Source organism: Antechinus flavipes, chromosome 1, assembly GCF_016432865.1.
Source record: "Antechinus flavipes isolate AdamAnt ecotype Samford, QLD, Australia chromosome 1, AdamAnt_v2, whole genome shotgun sequence".
Classification (NCBI taxonomy): Eukaryota; Metazoa; Chordata; class Mammalia; order Dasyuromorphia; family Dasyuridae; genus Antechinus; species Antechinus flavipes.
In genome coordinates this window covers 157528090-157542702 of record NC_067398.1, presented here as the reverse complement: position 1 = coordinate 157542702, position 14613 = coordinate 157528090, and the positions used below count along the sequence as shown (strand labels likewise).

The following is a 14613-nucleotide window of genomic DNA, read 5'->3' as shown; positions in this document are numbered from 1 at the left end:
CAAAGTACTGTAATCCATAAGAATTCTGGCTCAAATATTTACAACTCCCAGGTCATGCAACAACACAGATCCTAAATCCACTTCCAAAAATGGAGTCAGTATGGTAGAACTCCCCAGACATTTTAAAATTTTCAGTATGCTACAACTCAGAGAAAGAAATGATAGTGAATGCTACTTCAAGTTTAATCTTTATTGTACTGTAAGAATACCTAATGAAAAAGTAAGCTTATTGTACCCATTGGTCAACAACTGTCCTCTTTTTTTTCTGTCTAAACAGAATAACTACAATTTTAAAAACAACTGCACTATAAATAGAGTAAGAGCTATAAAAGTAGTGTAATGAGACAGAAAGTTTAATAGCAAAATCCTGGCCTTCTGGCAACAGGAAAACCAGAGATGGTAACATCAGGATTCACTGGCCTGGAGTCTTTTCAAAGCTTTCTAATAGATTCCACTTTTGTATGAAATAGCCCTTATTTAAAGGTTTTTGTTACCCCTTGGGATCTCTGATAAGCTGACCCATACTGTGATCACATAATGGCTAAGGCCCAGACCCCAGCTCACTGATGAAAGGAAGAATGGCATGGTATCTGATTTTTCCATTAGCAACATGTGACATTTTCTTAAACATTATTTCACAATATAGCTACCAATAATTTGCTAGAAAAGATGCAGAGAGAACCACAAGCCTGTGTGAGAAACAGAAAGGAAAATTTGGATGTAAACGAAGATACATATCTTACGATAATAGCAGACAGTAGAGAGGTATGCTCTAGATTCAAACGAGGTTGTTAGTAACAAAAGCTTGAGGCAGGAGGTTAAATTGCAATACCTGGTAGTGTTTGTGTATATACATGTGCTAAGCCATCTCATTATCTTTCTGCTATTTTATAATATCTATGTGTAGGAAGGGCTAGTGCCAACTGTGAGCTGTAAATGTGATTCACAGTACTCATGCTGCCTATACAACTTCAACATGGTGTATAATATTATTCTTCCCAGTGTGCCTATAAGCTCTTTGGATTACTTTAGCAAAGTTTATTTTTAACAATACAACACAACATTTTCAAGTTGTCATCTAAATGTACTGATTTTCATCTAAATGTTTATCTTGTAAAAATGAATTTTATTTAAAGAAACTTTATCCTTACTAGGAAAAAAGTGAATAATTTATTCATGTAATATTTTAAGGCTTTCAAAGTATTTTATGTGTGCCATTTCACTTTAGCCTCACAATATTATAGCAAGGGAAGGGAAGTTTTTACAATTTACAAATGAAAAAAAGGTTAAATGACTCAGGCTCACAAAATCCTCATTCTGGAGCTAAAAGGTACTCAAGAGACTACATGGTTCAACATCTTTTTCTTTACAGATGAAAAGGATGACACCCAGAGGTGAAATCACTTGCCCATTGGTAGTAACCATTAGAAACTAGATAGAAGTCCTGATTTTCTGACTCCAGAGTCATGCTTAGGGTCATATAGCTAATAGGTAAAAGTAAAAATACTTAATCATAGGCAATTCAGAATCTAGAACCAGATTTGTTGGCTACCTTTTTAATAGAAGAATTTCAAAATAAGTGCAATTTTTAAAGCTGAAATTTTTGACAGAGTCAATATTGAAGCCATTCTCCTTATGGGAGGTAAGCCTTCAAACCCTCCCTCATATGGTCATGAAACCCAATGGAGTAACATCTTTACCACCTTTATAGGCCGCAGGTATTAAATGCTGAAAAGCAGCATGTGAATAAAACTTTTCTCATCCACTGCTCAAATGAGGGTTCCTTTCATTTTTAAGAACGGGATGAAGGGGGGGGGGGCAAGAAGAATTGAAGAGACCATCCAGTTTTTCCTTTCTACAACTGACAGACAAATAAATAGGCAAATTATAATGATGGAAAATTTTTAGGAAGAAAAATATTGCTTTCAAATGTCAGTATGTACTAGTTCACTATTAATTGAAATTTATTTTTACCTGTATCAAAGAGGTGACTGGTCTTACACAGGAGATCTAATTCTCGGTTCCAAACACAAAGATCACTACCACCAGAGAGCCAAACATCCAGTCTCTGAAGGACTGTCAAACACTGAAGAAACAAAGATTTGAAATGCACTGAAGGCAAAAAACATTAACACAATGCTAAAATAAATTACATTATGTATAAATCTGAAAAATAAAATTAAAATTTTCAGGAACCTTTAAATAAATCACAACATTTCTATGAACAAGGTAATGTTTTGGGAAATGATGATGAATGTTTACAAAATATAAGCGTTCCAGCTCAGCTATCCACCCAATCATTCACATCATAACATTTTTTTCTTCTTCCTCTATCTTCCCAATGATTTCTCTTCCTAAGACCAAGAAATGGATAAAATGCAATTAGAGGTAGATAAAGTCTCTCAGGATCTCTATGGGAAAGACAATACTTTTGGAACACTTGCAACTAAAGCTTTAAAAAATGTTATTAAAATATTTTATATTTCTCCTGCTGCTTAAGTGAACCAACACTAAATTTTAGCTATAAATTGAGTCCTGTGATAGTCTTAGCAATCTCCTATGTGAAGTTGCAGTGCTTAGTAAACAAATATTACTAGGTAGTTTTACACAAAACCCCCATTTAATGTATTTAGTCATTGATTCAGTTACATTGAGGGTCAAATCATGTACTTATTTAGATAGAGTATGTTTCTTTATAGAGAAAATGTAAAATCCATAAAGTAGATGACATATAAGCAAATAGTAACATCATGAGTTAAATTTTGCCTCCTAGCTTTCAAACAGATTTATGACATAATTCTCTATTATATAATCCATCTACCTAGTCCTAAATATTATTCCTTTAAAAAAATTATTGAAATTTTTTAAATTGTATACCACCTACATTTTCTATTGTACTTCTCCCTATACCTCTCCAAGAAAGTAATTTACAACAAATAAAAAAGAAAAACAATTTGGCAAAACTAACCAACATAGCAAAAACAACTGACATTCATATGCAATGTTTTGCTTTCATTGTCAGTCCCTCATCTCTCCAAAGAAATGGAAGAGATATCATATTTTATATATCTTCTGTAGGACTAACTTTGGTTATTACAATTTCACAGATTTCAATTTCTTTGTTTTATTGTTTTTTCATTTACATAAGTATATTCATTCATATTGTTTTCCTAATTCTGCTTAGTTCATTCTGTTATTGTTCTTAGTATACTTTGGGATTTGCAAAATGTTTTACATATTATCTAACCTAATATATCTTCTCATGTTTCTTTGCATTTTTTGTTGTGCCCTTAATACAGTACAATAATATTCCATACTTGGTATAATACAGTACTATTCCATTGCATTCATGTGCCACCATCTGTTTCGCTATTCTCCCATCCATGGTCATATGTTTCCAGTTTGTTCATTTTTGTGAATTTGTGAAACTCTCTAGTTTGTGGATTTCTTTAGAGTTTCTGATTCCTTAACTTGTCATCCATAATTTCTGTATGGATATTTGAGACCATGGATTTAATTGCTGGCTCCTTTCTTGAATATGTTAGTTACATCCTGTGAATTTCTAGCTGTCCAAAGTTACTCTCCTTCCAACACTGTGACTGCGGACTTAACACAGAGTTGTTTTAATCAGCATTGGCTGCTATTTCTATGACAAATGTTGAGAAGTTTTCTGTTACAATTTATCTACACACCCCAGAAAAACAAATAATCTCTTTTTTGTTATTATCATACTGATTAAGTGACCACTACTTCTTATCTCTTCTTCCTCTAACCTTATTAATTAGATGACCTTTCCTTCCCAATCTCCTGTAGATTTAGTGCATCATTCTTTGGAGGCCACAGAGCTATTACACAGTAAGTTTCCAGTGCCCTCCATGGAAAAGAAAGTCTCATTTTTATTGCTCAAAATCTCCCATGGTCCTTCCCTTTCTTTTTTCAGATCCTTTCTCTTATTCACATTGAAAGCTTTTATCATTAAAAAAGGGGAGGAGGAGAAGGAACACTTCCTTGGTGACCTGGAGAATAGGGATGTATTCCTCAATCCCTTTACCTTCTATCCTAAGAGAGAAAGTAGCCTACCTTTTAAACCCAGATAAAAGTCACCCTGGTTGTGACAAAAACACAAACATTGCACATTCTACGCAGATTACTGCAAAATTTCTTGTTTCTCATTCTTTCTAGAAAAGAATCTCAGTCCTATGCGTTTTTACTCTCAGGTTCTCTCTGCAGGGCTGCTTTGGCAAATTGTTCCTTACCAGGGAAATAACAGTGTTGAATCGGATGTCCACTAAAGTCCCTTTCAACTCTAAATCCTATGATCGTAAGTATCAAAGGAAGGATTTATTTCCAGTTCTCTCCTGACTCCAATGCAAAGTCTTTTTGACTAAATCATGTTGCTTGTGTTGGACCTTTTATAATATGCCAATCGCAGATGAATTCAAAATAGATATAGTAAGGAAAATGTTTCTAAAAATCTTTTAAGGAAATCACTCTGATTCACAGTCCATGCAGTGACATTAAAATAAGGCTGTAAGCTCTAACAGGTGTCTCATCTAATTTTTAACTTCCAGAAAATCCAGTAAGGGGTTTCATAAGTGTTTACTTAATTAAACATACTTTTAGTTGAACTTGTTTCTAGAATTTTTTTCCATAGTAGATGAAAGTGGAGAAAAAATATGTTTTCTTACCATCTTTAAACACATAAGCAGACATTTATCTTCCCTTATGCCTTAGCACTTTAAACACATCATTTTTATTATTAACATTTGAAATTTGAATAATTTGGGGGGGTTGAAATAGTAGTTATCTTTTCAGGAGTTTAAAAGTAAAAGATATTTTGAATTGGAATCATTTTAGACAAACCAAGAGATGTGAAATGCTTTAATTTCAAAGAAAATTCTGTTACTATTATAGATCCCAGCCAGCATCTTAAACTGTGGTTCATGACCCCATAAGGGGTCTTGTAACTGAATGTGGGGGTCATAAAATTATGATTTATTATCAGTAAATGTTTGATTTGCATACCTATTTCACCTATCTATATTTCTGGGCTCACATAAAATTTCTCGGGTGGAAAAGGAGTTTAAAGTTGAAAAGATTTAAGAATCTATATTATAAATCACTGATGTTTTAGTAAATATAACTTTTTTTCTTCAAAGAAAATTATGAGGGTTTTTTTTTTAGGAAAGTAATATTGATTTCTGGTATATACAAATTCTTTTTTTTTCTTTTGAAGAATTGTTGGCTATATTTTCCCACTTAGTTTTCTTTAAAATGATAAATTCATTCAATTAAATCAACATTTATTAAGCACCTATTATGTGCTTAATTTATCATATGTTAAAAATAACTACGTGGCACAGGGATAAAATACTGAACTTGGCATCAGGAAGACTGACCTTTATAAGTTCAAATTCAGCCTGAGACATTTATTAATTATATGACCCTGGGCAAGTCACTATACCCTGTTTGCTACCATTTCCTCAAGTGCAAAATAATCTAGAAAAGAAAATGGCAAGCTTCTTTAGTATCATTGCCAAGAAAACTCCAAATGGGATCACAAAGTTAAGACACGACTGGAAAGATTGAACAAGATAAACATTATGTGCCAACTGCCATGCAAGCTGTTAGACAACAGTAAATCTCATGTGGCTTTATCAAGAAACATGTTTTCCCAAACTTCCTAATTAGATCCAGTAACTAAAATGTTCCCAGACAACTTTTGTTTTGTTTTTGTTTTCTGCTACTAATAACAGTAGCAACAAAGCACAGAAAAGACTTATTGTCCATTAATTGATAAGCTAGGTGTCTAGTTGGTTCCTCCTCTCCTGAAACGAGGCCAAATGGAAAGTGAGAGAGGGATCAATAATATTCATTTAAAGGGAAAAAAATTAAAAGGCAGTCATTTAATTCTGTATAGTCATATACCATGACTATTAGCATGTGATGGATGTCCAGAAGTAGCACTGAGACTGGTGCCAAGTATTGTACCTCCTTCCAGTCATTCTCTTTTGCTCTAATTCCAAATCTCCTAACTATATATGTGGATGACAATGATCAAGGGAAAGAAAACCAACTCTTCTTACTCATAACTATAGTAAATAGTAAACATCAGGCCGCTCCATGCTACTCACAAATCCAATCCTGAGCAACTGCAAATGTACTTCAAAATGAGGAGCAAGGACTCAAGAGGTTGTACCCACTTCTAGATTCATGAAGAATCCAAAGCATAAGTCCACCTGTGTTCATCAGAGAAGGTTTCCAGGATTTTCTCATATTTTTACCTTAGAAATGAGTACCATAATTAAACTGGAATGTTTTCCCAAGAATTTATATTTACCCATTCCTTTCTCTTCTTGCCTGTTCCTATATCCCTCACTCACCATCTGGGGTGAGATAAAATGGAACCTAAGCATTTACTTCTTTGAGGAAACAATATGCTTTTTGGCAGCAGAGTCACCTGGGTATTCTTTTTCAATAAATGGTACTCACACAGGGCTAGGACTTCCCTGGGTAAAAGCCTGGGTAAAACCCTATGTCTTTCAGCAGTAAACACTTTCACCTTTGAGTCTTGGAGAAATAGATGAAACCTATACACATAATCTTCAAAGAACTGTAGGTTTATATAAGGCAATGTGCTAATGTAAGAATTTTCCCTTTATCTGTTTCATGATTTAAGATTTCTCAGACAAAGCAATAAAAGCAAATTATTACAAACCCCAACATTTACCTTGACTGTGGAATGAAAGCATGACACTTTCTGAACTTGTCTGCCAGTATCACAATCCCAAATCTGAATGTTAAGGAAATGCAAAATAGTTTCTGAACACATTTTTGTCTTTATTATGAGATATCTATCTTGTAATTGTTTTAAATACTAAAGGCTTCTCCTCTTTGCTATAATTTTTTTTAAAACTCTAGTGTTTTTAATATTATAAAAGTAACCTCACAAACATCAATTCACTTAGGAGAGGAAAAGGAGTATTATCTACAACAATGTATATATTTAGAGATATCATTTATTAAAGTTGTATTTCAATTAACAAGAATTTACATTCTCTTCTTCTGACTTCCCTCTGACAGGTGAAAAACAAAACAAAACCTCTGGAAGAAACACACTAGTAAGAAAAACAAGGCAGGATTTGTTTTTTTCTTTCTCTAACTACACACATACACATACACACACATATACAAGAACAAGCAAGTATACAGATAAATACATAGCTAGACAGAGACAGACATATGTATTCATATGTATATATGGAGAGTCCCCATATCAGCTCCATTCAAAAACATATCTTTCATTCTACAGCTTATATCCAAGAGATATTATTACCAGATTACTTGGAACAGCCAAAAGAATGTTTTGTATGTTTAGAACACAATTGTAGATTTGTAGCCAGAAAGGATTTTAACATCCTCCAGAACTACCTATTCCTTCATTTTATAGACTAGGAAATGGAGGCCAAGAGAAATAAAATAAATGCCTAGGTCACATAGGTAATAAATAGCAGAGCCAAAATTTGAATTCACATCTTTGGACTCCAAATTCACTTCTTTTTCACTATAAAAAATCAAGAATATCTCTATACTAATAAATGATCATTAATTAAGCAAGATGCATTATGATACACAGATTATGTCTGGCCTATTAATGATAGTCTCTATTTTTTAAAATAATAGCAAAAATTTAAATTTGATTTCTACTTAATTATTCTTTATTTCCTTGAAGTTAAAAGAAAACCAAACCAACATACAAAGACACAAGTGCTATCTCTAACATAAACTAGCTGTATGAGCTATAGTCACATAATTTCTTAGTGCTTTAAGCCAGAGATTCTCAAACTTTCTCGTCTCAGGAACCTGTTACACTCTTAAAAATCACTGAGGATTCCAAAAGACTTTATCGTATTAAAAAAATTAAAACTGATAGTTTTTTTAAAAACTTGCTGATTCATTAAAATGACAATAATAAACTCATTACATGCTATTAATCTATTTTATTTTTTAAAACCCTATATTTTCAACAACAATAAAGTGAAAATATCACTTTTAGTTTAATTTGCAAATTTCTTTAATGTCTGGCTTTATTAGACAATTGGATTTTCATATCTGATTCTACAATCAATTTGTTGTATTTTGTTGTTGTTGTAGTAGCAGTATACAGAGAAGATGTAGCAACAAAGAGATCTGCAGTTGGAAAAAGGAATATTTTAATAAGCAAATAAGCAGAAAAAGTAGGTAGTGGATGTTTCATTATCCATAAGTTCACCAAACCAAAAAAATCATAGGACCAGATTTAATCCTTATATCCCTGTTTTTTCATTACACAAAAGGTCTTCTTATTATGGCGAAAAATGCAAATCCTTCCTTTAGTGTTTTTGCCAGATTAATTTTTGTTTTTTCTTTCTCTACTCCAAAATGGAACACACACACACACACACACACACACACACACACACACACACACGCAAGTAAACAGATAAATACATAGCTAGAGAGAGACAGACACACGTGTCCATATGTATATATGGAAAGAGAAAAAACTGAATTAAAAAAAAAAGAAATTTTAAATACTTAACCTCTTAGTTGCTTGCGATAATTCAGCCTAAAGAAATTTAACATTTAATTCTGCACTATTCCTGAATTAAATTAATACTATAAAGAGACTGCAACAGATGTTTAACCTACTCAGAAGTACTTTGAATAGTACTTCTATTTTAAAAAAAGGAATTGATCCTCTTGTTTCTAAATGACTTATTTATTCATTAAAAAGGTCAAATCAGACTGATATATAGAAATCTAATACCATAATTAATTCAAGTGGCAAGATTTATATATATACATACATATGGAAATACACATTAGATACATGTGAAATTTTTTTTCTAAATGTAATAATATATTTCTTTCAAATTATTTTTTAACTCAGTTGACCATCTTAGGCTGAATCAATGAGGTTCGGTTATATTACAGGCTACCATTCTTTGAAAAATTTCTACCCTCAAGATTAGAAAAAAGTAAATATGATCAGATTCTGTATTTTAAAAGCATTAACACAATTTTTAAAAATCTAAAATGTTAAGTGTTGCTGGATGTATTTTTATCTTTTCCAAGGAAAAAACCCTACAGCAGTAGAGAGCCAGGTGGGGATATTGGTGATAATGTGCAGTTGAAGTTAAAAGACTAGAAGTGGGGTTTTGGCTTCACTTCTTCCTCCATCTGTGGCCTCAGTTTCCTTATCTGTAAAGAGCAAAGGCTGAGCTAGACATATGCACCATCTATAGCCATTTATTAAGTGCCTATTCTTGGCAAGGCAATGGGAAACAGATAAAAAAGCAGCAGTCCCTGTCCTCAAGGAGCTTACCTTCTGGTCTTAGATGACTCCAAAGGTCCCTTCTAGCACTAATTTGAGATAATTAAGTCTTTGACCTTGGGGATAGCATCTCTTATTTTCCTCACCAAAGAGATATCTTTCATGAAGCAATACCTGCTCTGGCCTATTAATGATAAGTCTCTATTTTTGAAAATAATATCAAAAATTTAATTTGATTTCCATTTAATTTATCTTTATTTCCTTGAAGTTAAAAGAAAACAAAACCAACAATACCGAAAATGCCAGCACAAAAGTCTTGAAAGAAAATCTCATTTTCCTTTATTTAAGTAAAAGAGTTTAAGCGAAATAGATCATCTTTGGAAAAGTATTTTGCAAAAAGACAACTTAACTAGTTCTATTTTACACTTCACAAGACAACTTAATCATGTGGATTTTTGATGCTTTTTGAAAGACCAGTGCAGTAGAAGCAACATCAGTCTGGAGAATCACATGACCTGGATTCAAACTCTGTCCCTGGGTCTTCAGTTATACAAAATGTGTACAAAATGTTTCCCTATTTCGAGTCTCATTTTTCATAGCCATAAAATGTAGATAACAAGACTTATTTATCCTTTTTAAATTGCAGAACTATTGAGAGATAATATGCATAAGATAATGAAATAGTTTACATATGATCATTAAAACTATAGGAAAGCAAACTATTATTACTTTCTGCAAAAATGAAAATATAATCCTTCTTCGCATACCAAAGGTTTAAATTCTGGTCTCTAGTATTTCAAAGCTAATTCATTATCTCTTTGGTCTCCCCATACTTTCCATTCCCAGCAAAACATTCCTTTTCCTTCAGATTTAAGGATACAATAACAGTCCTATCAGCAGATGCTGTTAAGATCAATTGACTTTTATCTTCACAAGAATCCAAGGAAGGAAATGCAGTTATAGCTGTTATTTTTTGTGTATGTCCATGGAATTCAAAAATCTTTTCTCCAGTCTGAAAAAAAATAATGTTAATAAGTTCTGATTTCATACATTAAATAATTTTAAATGACAATACTAAGAAGAATCATCACATACAAAGCATCCATAAATTCTATTTCAAAATTATAACACGTTTCAATTTTCTACAATATAACAGAAATTTACCAAGTAATAAAAATAATAATTAAGAATAGCTATCAGCAACTCTTAGCCATTCGCTAATGGATTAATACTGCATTTTTACATGCTTGTTCGACAGATGTAAAAATAGTGTTATAACTATGAATCATTTGTGAATCTTATGTTATCTACAATTTATCTCCAGTCTCATGGAACAGGGACATGAGTTATATACAACTTTTTAAATCCCCCCTTTTCACCACCACTAACATAATGTTCAAATTAACCTAAACTTCTATGTACTTACTGATATATTTCAAAATCTTGTGACTAAATTTTATCAAAAAACTTCAAGTACCTGTGATTTCACTGATACTTCTCACCTGAGACATACTGTAACTCCTACACAACTGAGTACATGATTGTCAAAAGCTGGTAGGGCTCAAAAGCACAATACAATTTGGCAAACCTAGTGATGATGGTCAATAAAGACATATTTTGTCACCATGTATTGCTTAATAAATCATAAATCAACATGTCAGAAGATCAAATCTTTATTTCCTCAGTTGTTTCATCTGTCACCTGTCACAGCTTTTCCAACTATGTACAACAATGTCACAGGAAGCTCCTAAGGTACAGCTTTCAAGAATGCAGAGAAATCTAAATAGTACATTGAAAACACTTTAATATTGTTTTTAAAAAGGCCAAAACAGGATTAATATTTGTCACTAATGTCATTCTAGTTTAAGAACTTACCCAATAAGCTTAAATTGTTTCCTCTCAGTTTGAACACCTGGGAAGCACTTATAGGAAATATATAACTTCTCCAAGATAAAAAAAAAAGGTGACTTTTTGCCATAAAATGTGTTCAAATGCTTGGTAGAAAAAACAATCACACAATTAACTTCAAATCAGTGGTCTGAAAGACTAGGGTCAGAAAGGATTTCAATTAACAGAACTGCTAATAATAACACTCAACTTTGTTAAACTAGTAAAACTCAGTGTCATCAGAAATAGTACCACTCTTTCTTTGGAAATCAACATACTGGAGAAGCAGTTTTACAGGATGGGAGAAAAACTATCATCATGACTAAAATAAAGGAAACCACTTCTAAATTTCAATATTTTACAATTATAATTCTGCTAGAAAAAGTTTCATACGTTAGAATAAATCAGATAAAAGATTAAGAGATCAACCTTGTACTAAAAATATTATATGGTGCCATATTATTACAAGTCATGATAAATCTTGCTTATAAAAGGTAATGTATATACTTGCAAAATCCCTATACTTTTCATTATTTTATATTATTCTCTCCTGCTTTTCAAAACATTTGTCCATTTCGTTTTACAGTTTCCAAAAAGTCAAATGTAAAACATTCCAAGAGCTTATATTTCATTGCTTCAAACAGTAAGACAAAGTTTGATTTCTTTTATTTTTCATAATTTTTTTATTAGGAAAAGGAATAAATTGAGACGCATGGTTAGTGAATAGAGAACCTTAATAGAGTCAAAAAGATCTGCCTCTGTTTGATACATTGGCTGTTTGATCATAAGCAAGGTACTTAAAAACTATGTTGAAAACTCTTCAAGATTTTAAGACAAAAGAATAATATTTGTTCCTGGAGAGTTTTTCACATTAATACAATTAACAAACCTAAACCAATGTGGAGAAAGTTTGAGATGTTTTTCTTTTATATTTTTATCAAAATTTGTCATAAGTATAAAACATCAACCATTTAATGTTTGAATGTAAAAAAAGCATATATTGCATATAATTTAAGTTATATATTTAGTTCCATTGCTATTATAAAATTCATTTAAAACCAGCACATACCTGAGCATTCCATAAAAACACAATTCCATCATCTCCAGCAGATGCAAATCTGTGGAGGGAAGAGAAAAAGCAAAGAAAGGGTCATAAGTGATAGATATAAAGGGTGCATCGATTATCACATAATTGCTAGAGTTGCTAAGTCTCTTCAACTCCTATTAATGATATTTTGATTCACTAATGTTCTCAAAAAATAAAATTCCATTATAGCTAACTATAGAATAAATATAATGAATACATTGCTAAAAATATGAAACAAAAGGTTATTCTAAGGTCACTTTGTGCTCTAGAATTCTATTATTCTATGGAATCTGAAATGAAGCTGAGCCAATGCCCAGTTCTTCTGTTAGGAATTAATTTCCCAATAGGGGAAAGAAGTAGTGTCTCGGTAAATTCATCATTTCTATTAATTTTATGCAAAGATTTTAAAAATCTAATTGTTTAAAGCCATTTCTATTCCTTTACTCCAACTAGCTCCTAAATCTTTTGGGATATTGCTACTTTCTTGAATAATTGGGGAATTTAGATATTAAGGAAAGTGAGTAATTATAAAAAAACGAAAAGTCCTCAGTTAGTTATTCAGTGTTCAATTCTCCTCCTCCAACCAACATGCTCCATAAAGGATTCAATCTTTTCTTTCAATGACAACAAATATCTGGTAAGTATAGTCTAGACAAATGATCTGCTTTATAGGATTATTAGTTATAGAATGAATGAAAAAAGTATTTAAGTACTTAATACTTGTTTTTCAAGTACCAATGAATTATTAATTTGGATTTATTTAAATGGGACTCTAGAATAGGACAGGAGGAAGGGGAGTTGCCTTATCTAAACCCATCTCTCCCAACAGTTGGCAAAATACTCTGTTCACAGGTGTTTAAAATAATTTCTTCAACTGAACCATTAACATGATAAGATTTATTGCATTTTCCAATACTGATATAAAAAGAATCGGCTTTGTGTCCTTTTGCTGAGCATATACGAATGGAAGAAAACAAGTCAGGAGCATAGCAAAGGAAGAATTAAGCAAGTTATGGTTTAATAAATTGCAGAGCAAGCTGAGAACATGTTTTGACTAAAGGACAATGTGAAACACCAATCAGAAGAGTGCATCTCAAGACTGAGAGTTTACGATGCAAAGAAGATTAGAGGGGAAGCAATAAACTGGGGGAAAAAATTTTACATTCAAGGGTTCTGAAAAAGGGCTCATTTCTAAAATTTATAGAGAACTGACTCAAATTTATAAAAATTCAAGCCATTCTCCAATTGACATATGGCCAAAGCATATGATAGACAATTTTCAGATGAAGAAATTGAAAATATTTCTAGTCATATTAAAAGATATTCCAAATCACTATTGATCAGAAAAATGCAAATTAAGACAACTCTGAAATACCACTACACACCTCTCAGATTGGCTAGGATGACAGGAAAAGATAATGGTGAATGTTGGAAGAGATGTGGGAAAACTGGGACACTGATATATTGTTGGACCTGTGAACGGATCCAGCCATTCTGGAGAGCAATCTGGAATGATGCCCAAAGGCCTACCAAACTGTGCATACCCTTTGATTCAGCAGTATCTCTACTAGGCTTATATCCCAAAGAGATCTTAAAGAAGGGAATGGGACCCATATGTACAAAAGTGTTTGTGGCAGTCCTTCTTGTAGTAGCTAGAAAGTGGAAACTGAGTGAATGCCCATCAAATGGAGAATAGCTGAATAAATTATGATATATGAATGTTATGGAATATTATTGTTCTGTAAGAAACAATCAGCAGGATGATTTCAGAGAGGCCTGGAGAGATTTAGAAGAACTGATAAGTGAAATGAGCAGAACCAGGAGATCATTATACACAAGACAACAAAATTACATGATGATCAACTTTGATGGATGTGGCTCTCTTCATCATTGAAATGATTCAGGCCAGTTCAATGTGATGAGAGCTACCTGCACCCAAAGAGAGGACTGTGGGGATAGATTGTGGATCACAACAAATCATTTTCACTTTTCTTGTTGTTTACTTGCATTTTGTTTTCTTTCTCACTTTTTTCCTTTTTGATCTGATTTTTCTTGTGCAGCAAGATAATTGTATAAATATGTGTATATATGTATGTGTATATATATACATACATATATATATATCTGATTTAACATATATTTTAACATATTTAACATATATTGGATTACTTGCCATCTAGGTGAAGGGGTGTGGGAAAGGGGAGGAAATGTGGAACATAAGGTTTTGCAAGGGTCAATGCTGAAAAAATTATCCATAAAAATAAATAAAAAGCTTTATTTTAAAAAAAGATAGTTTAGGCCATGAAAAGGTTAAATTTAATCA

The 14613-nt window shown here is 32.2% G+C and overlaps 1 protein-coding gene across 2 annotated transcripts in view; it reads right to left on the bottom strand.

Annotated features, from left to right (window-relative positions):
* WDR41 (WD repeat domain 41) overlaps positions 1-14613 on the bottom strand; it is a 71844-nt gene that overhangs the window by 32945 nt on the left and 24286 nt on the right. For both annotated transcript variants that reach the window (XM_051991854.1, XM_051991861.1), the window contains exons 3-6: positions 12273-12321; positions 10197-10328; positions 6731-6793; positions 1975-2086 (exon numbers count right to left, since the gene is read on the bottom strand). In XM_051991854.1, the coding sequence (XP_051847814.1) occupies positions 1975-2086; positions 6731-6793; positions 10197-10328; positions 12273-12321 (356 nt within the window). The remainder of the gene's footprint in view (positions 1-1974; positions 2087-6730; positions 6794-10196; positions 10329-12272; positions 12322-14613) is intronic.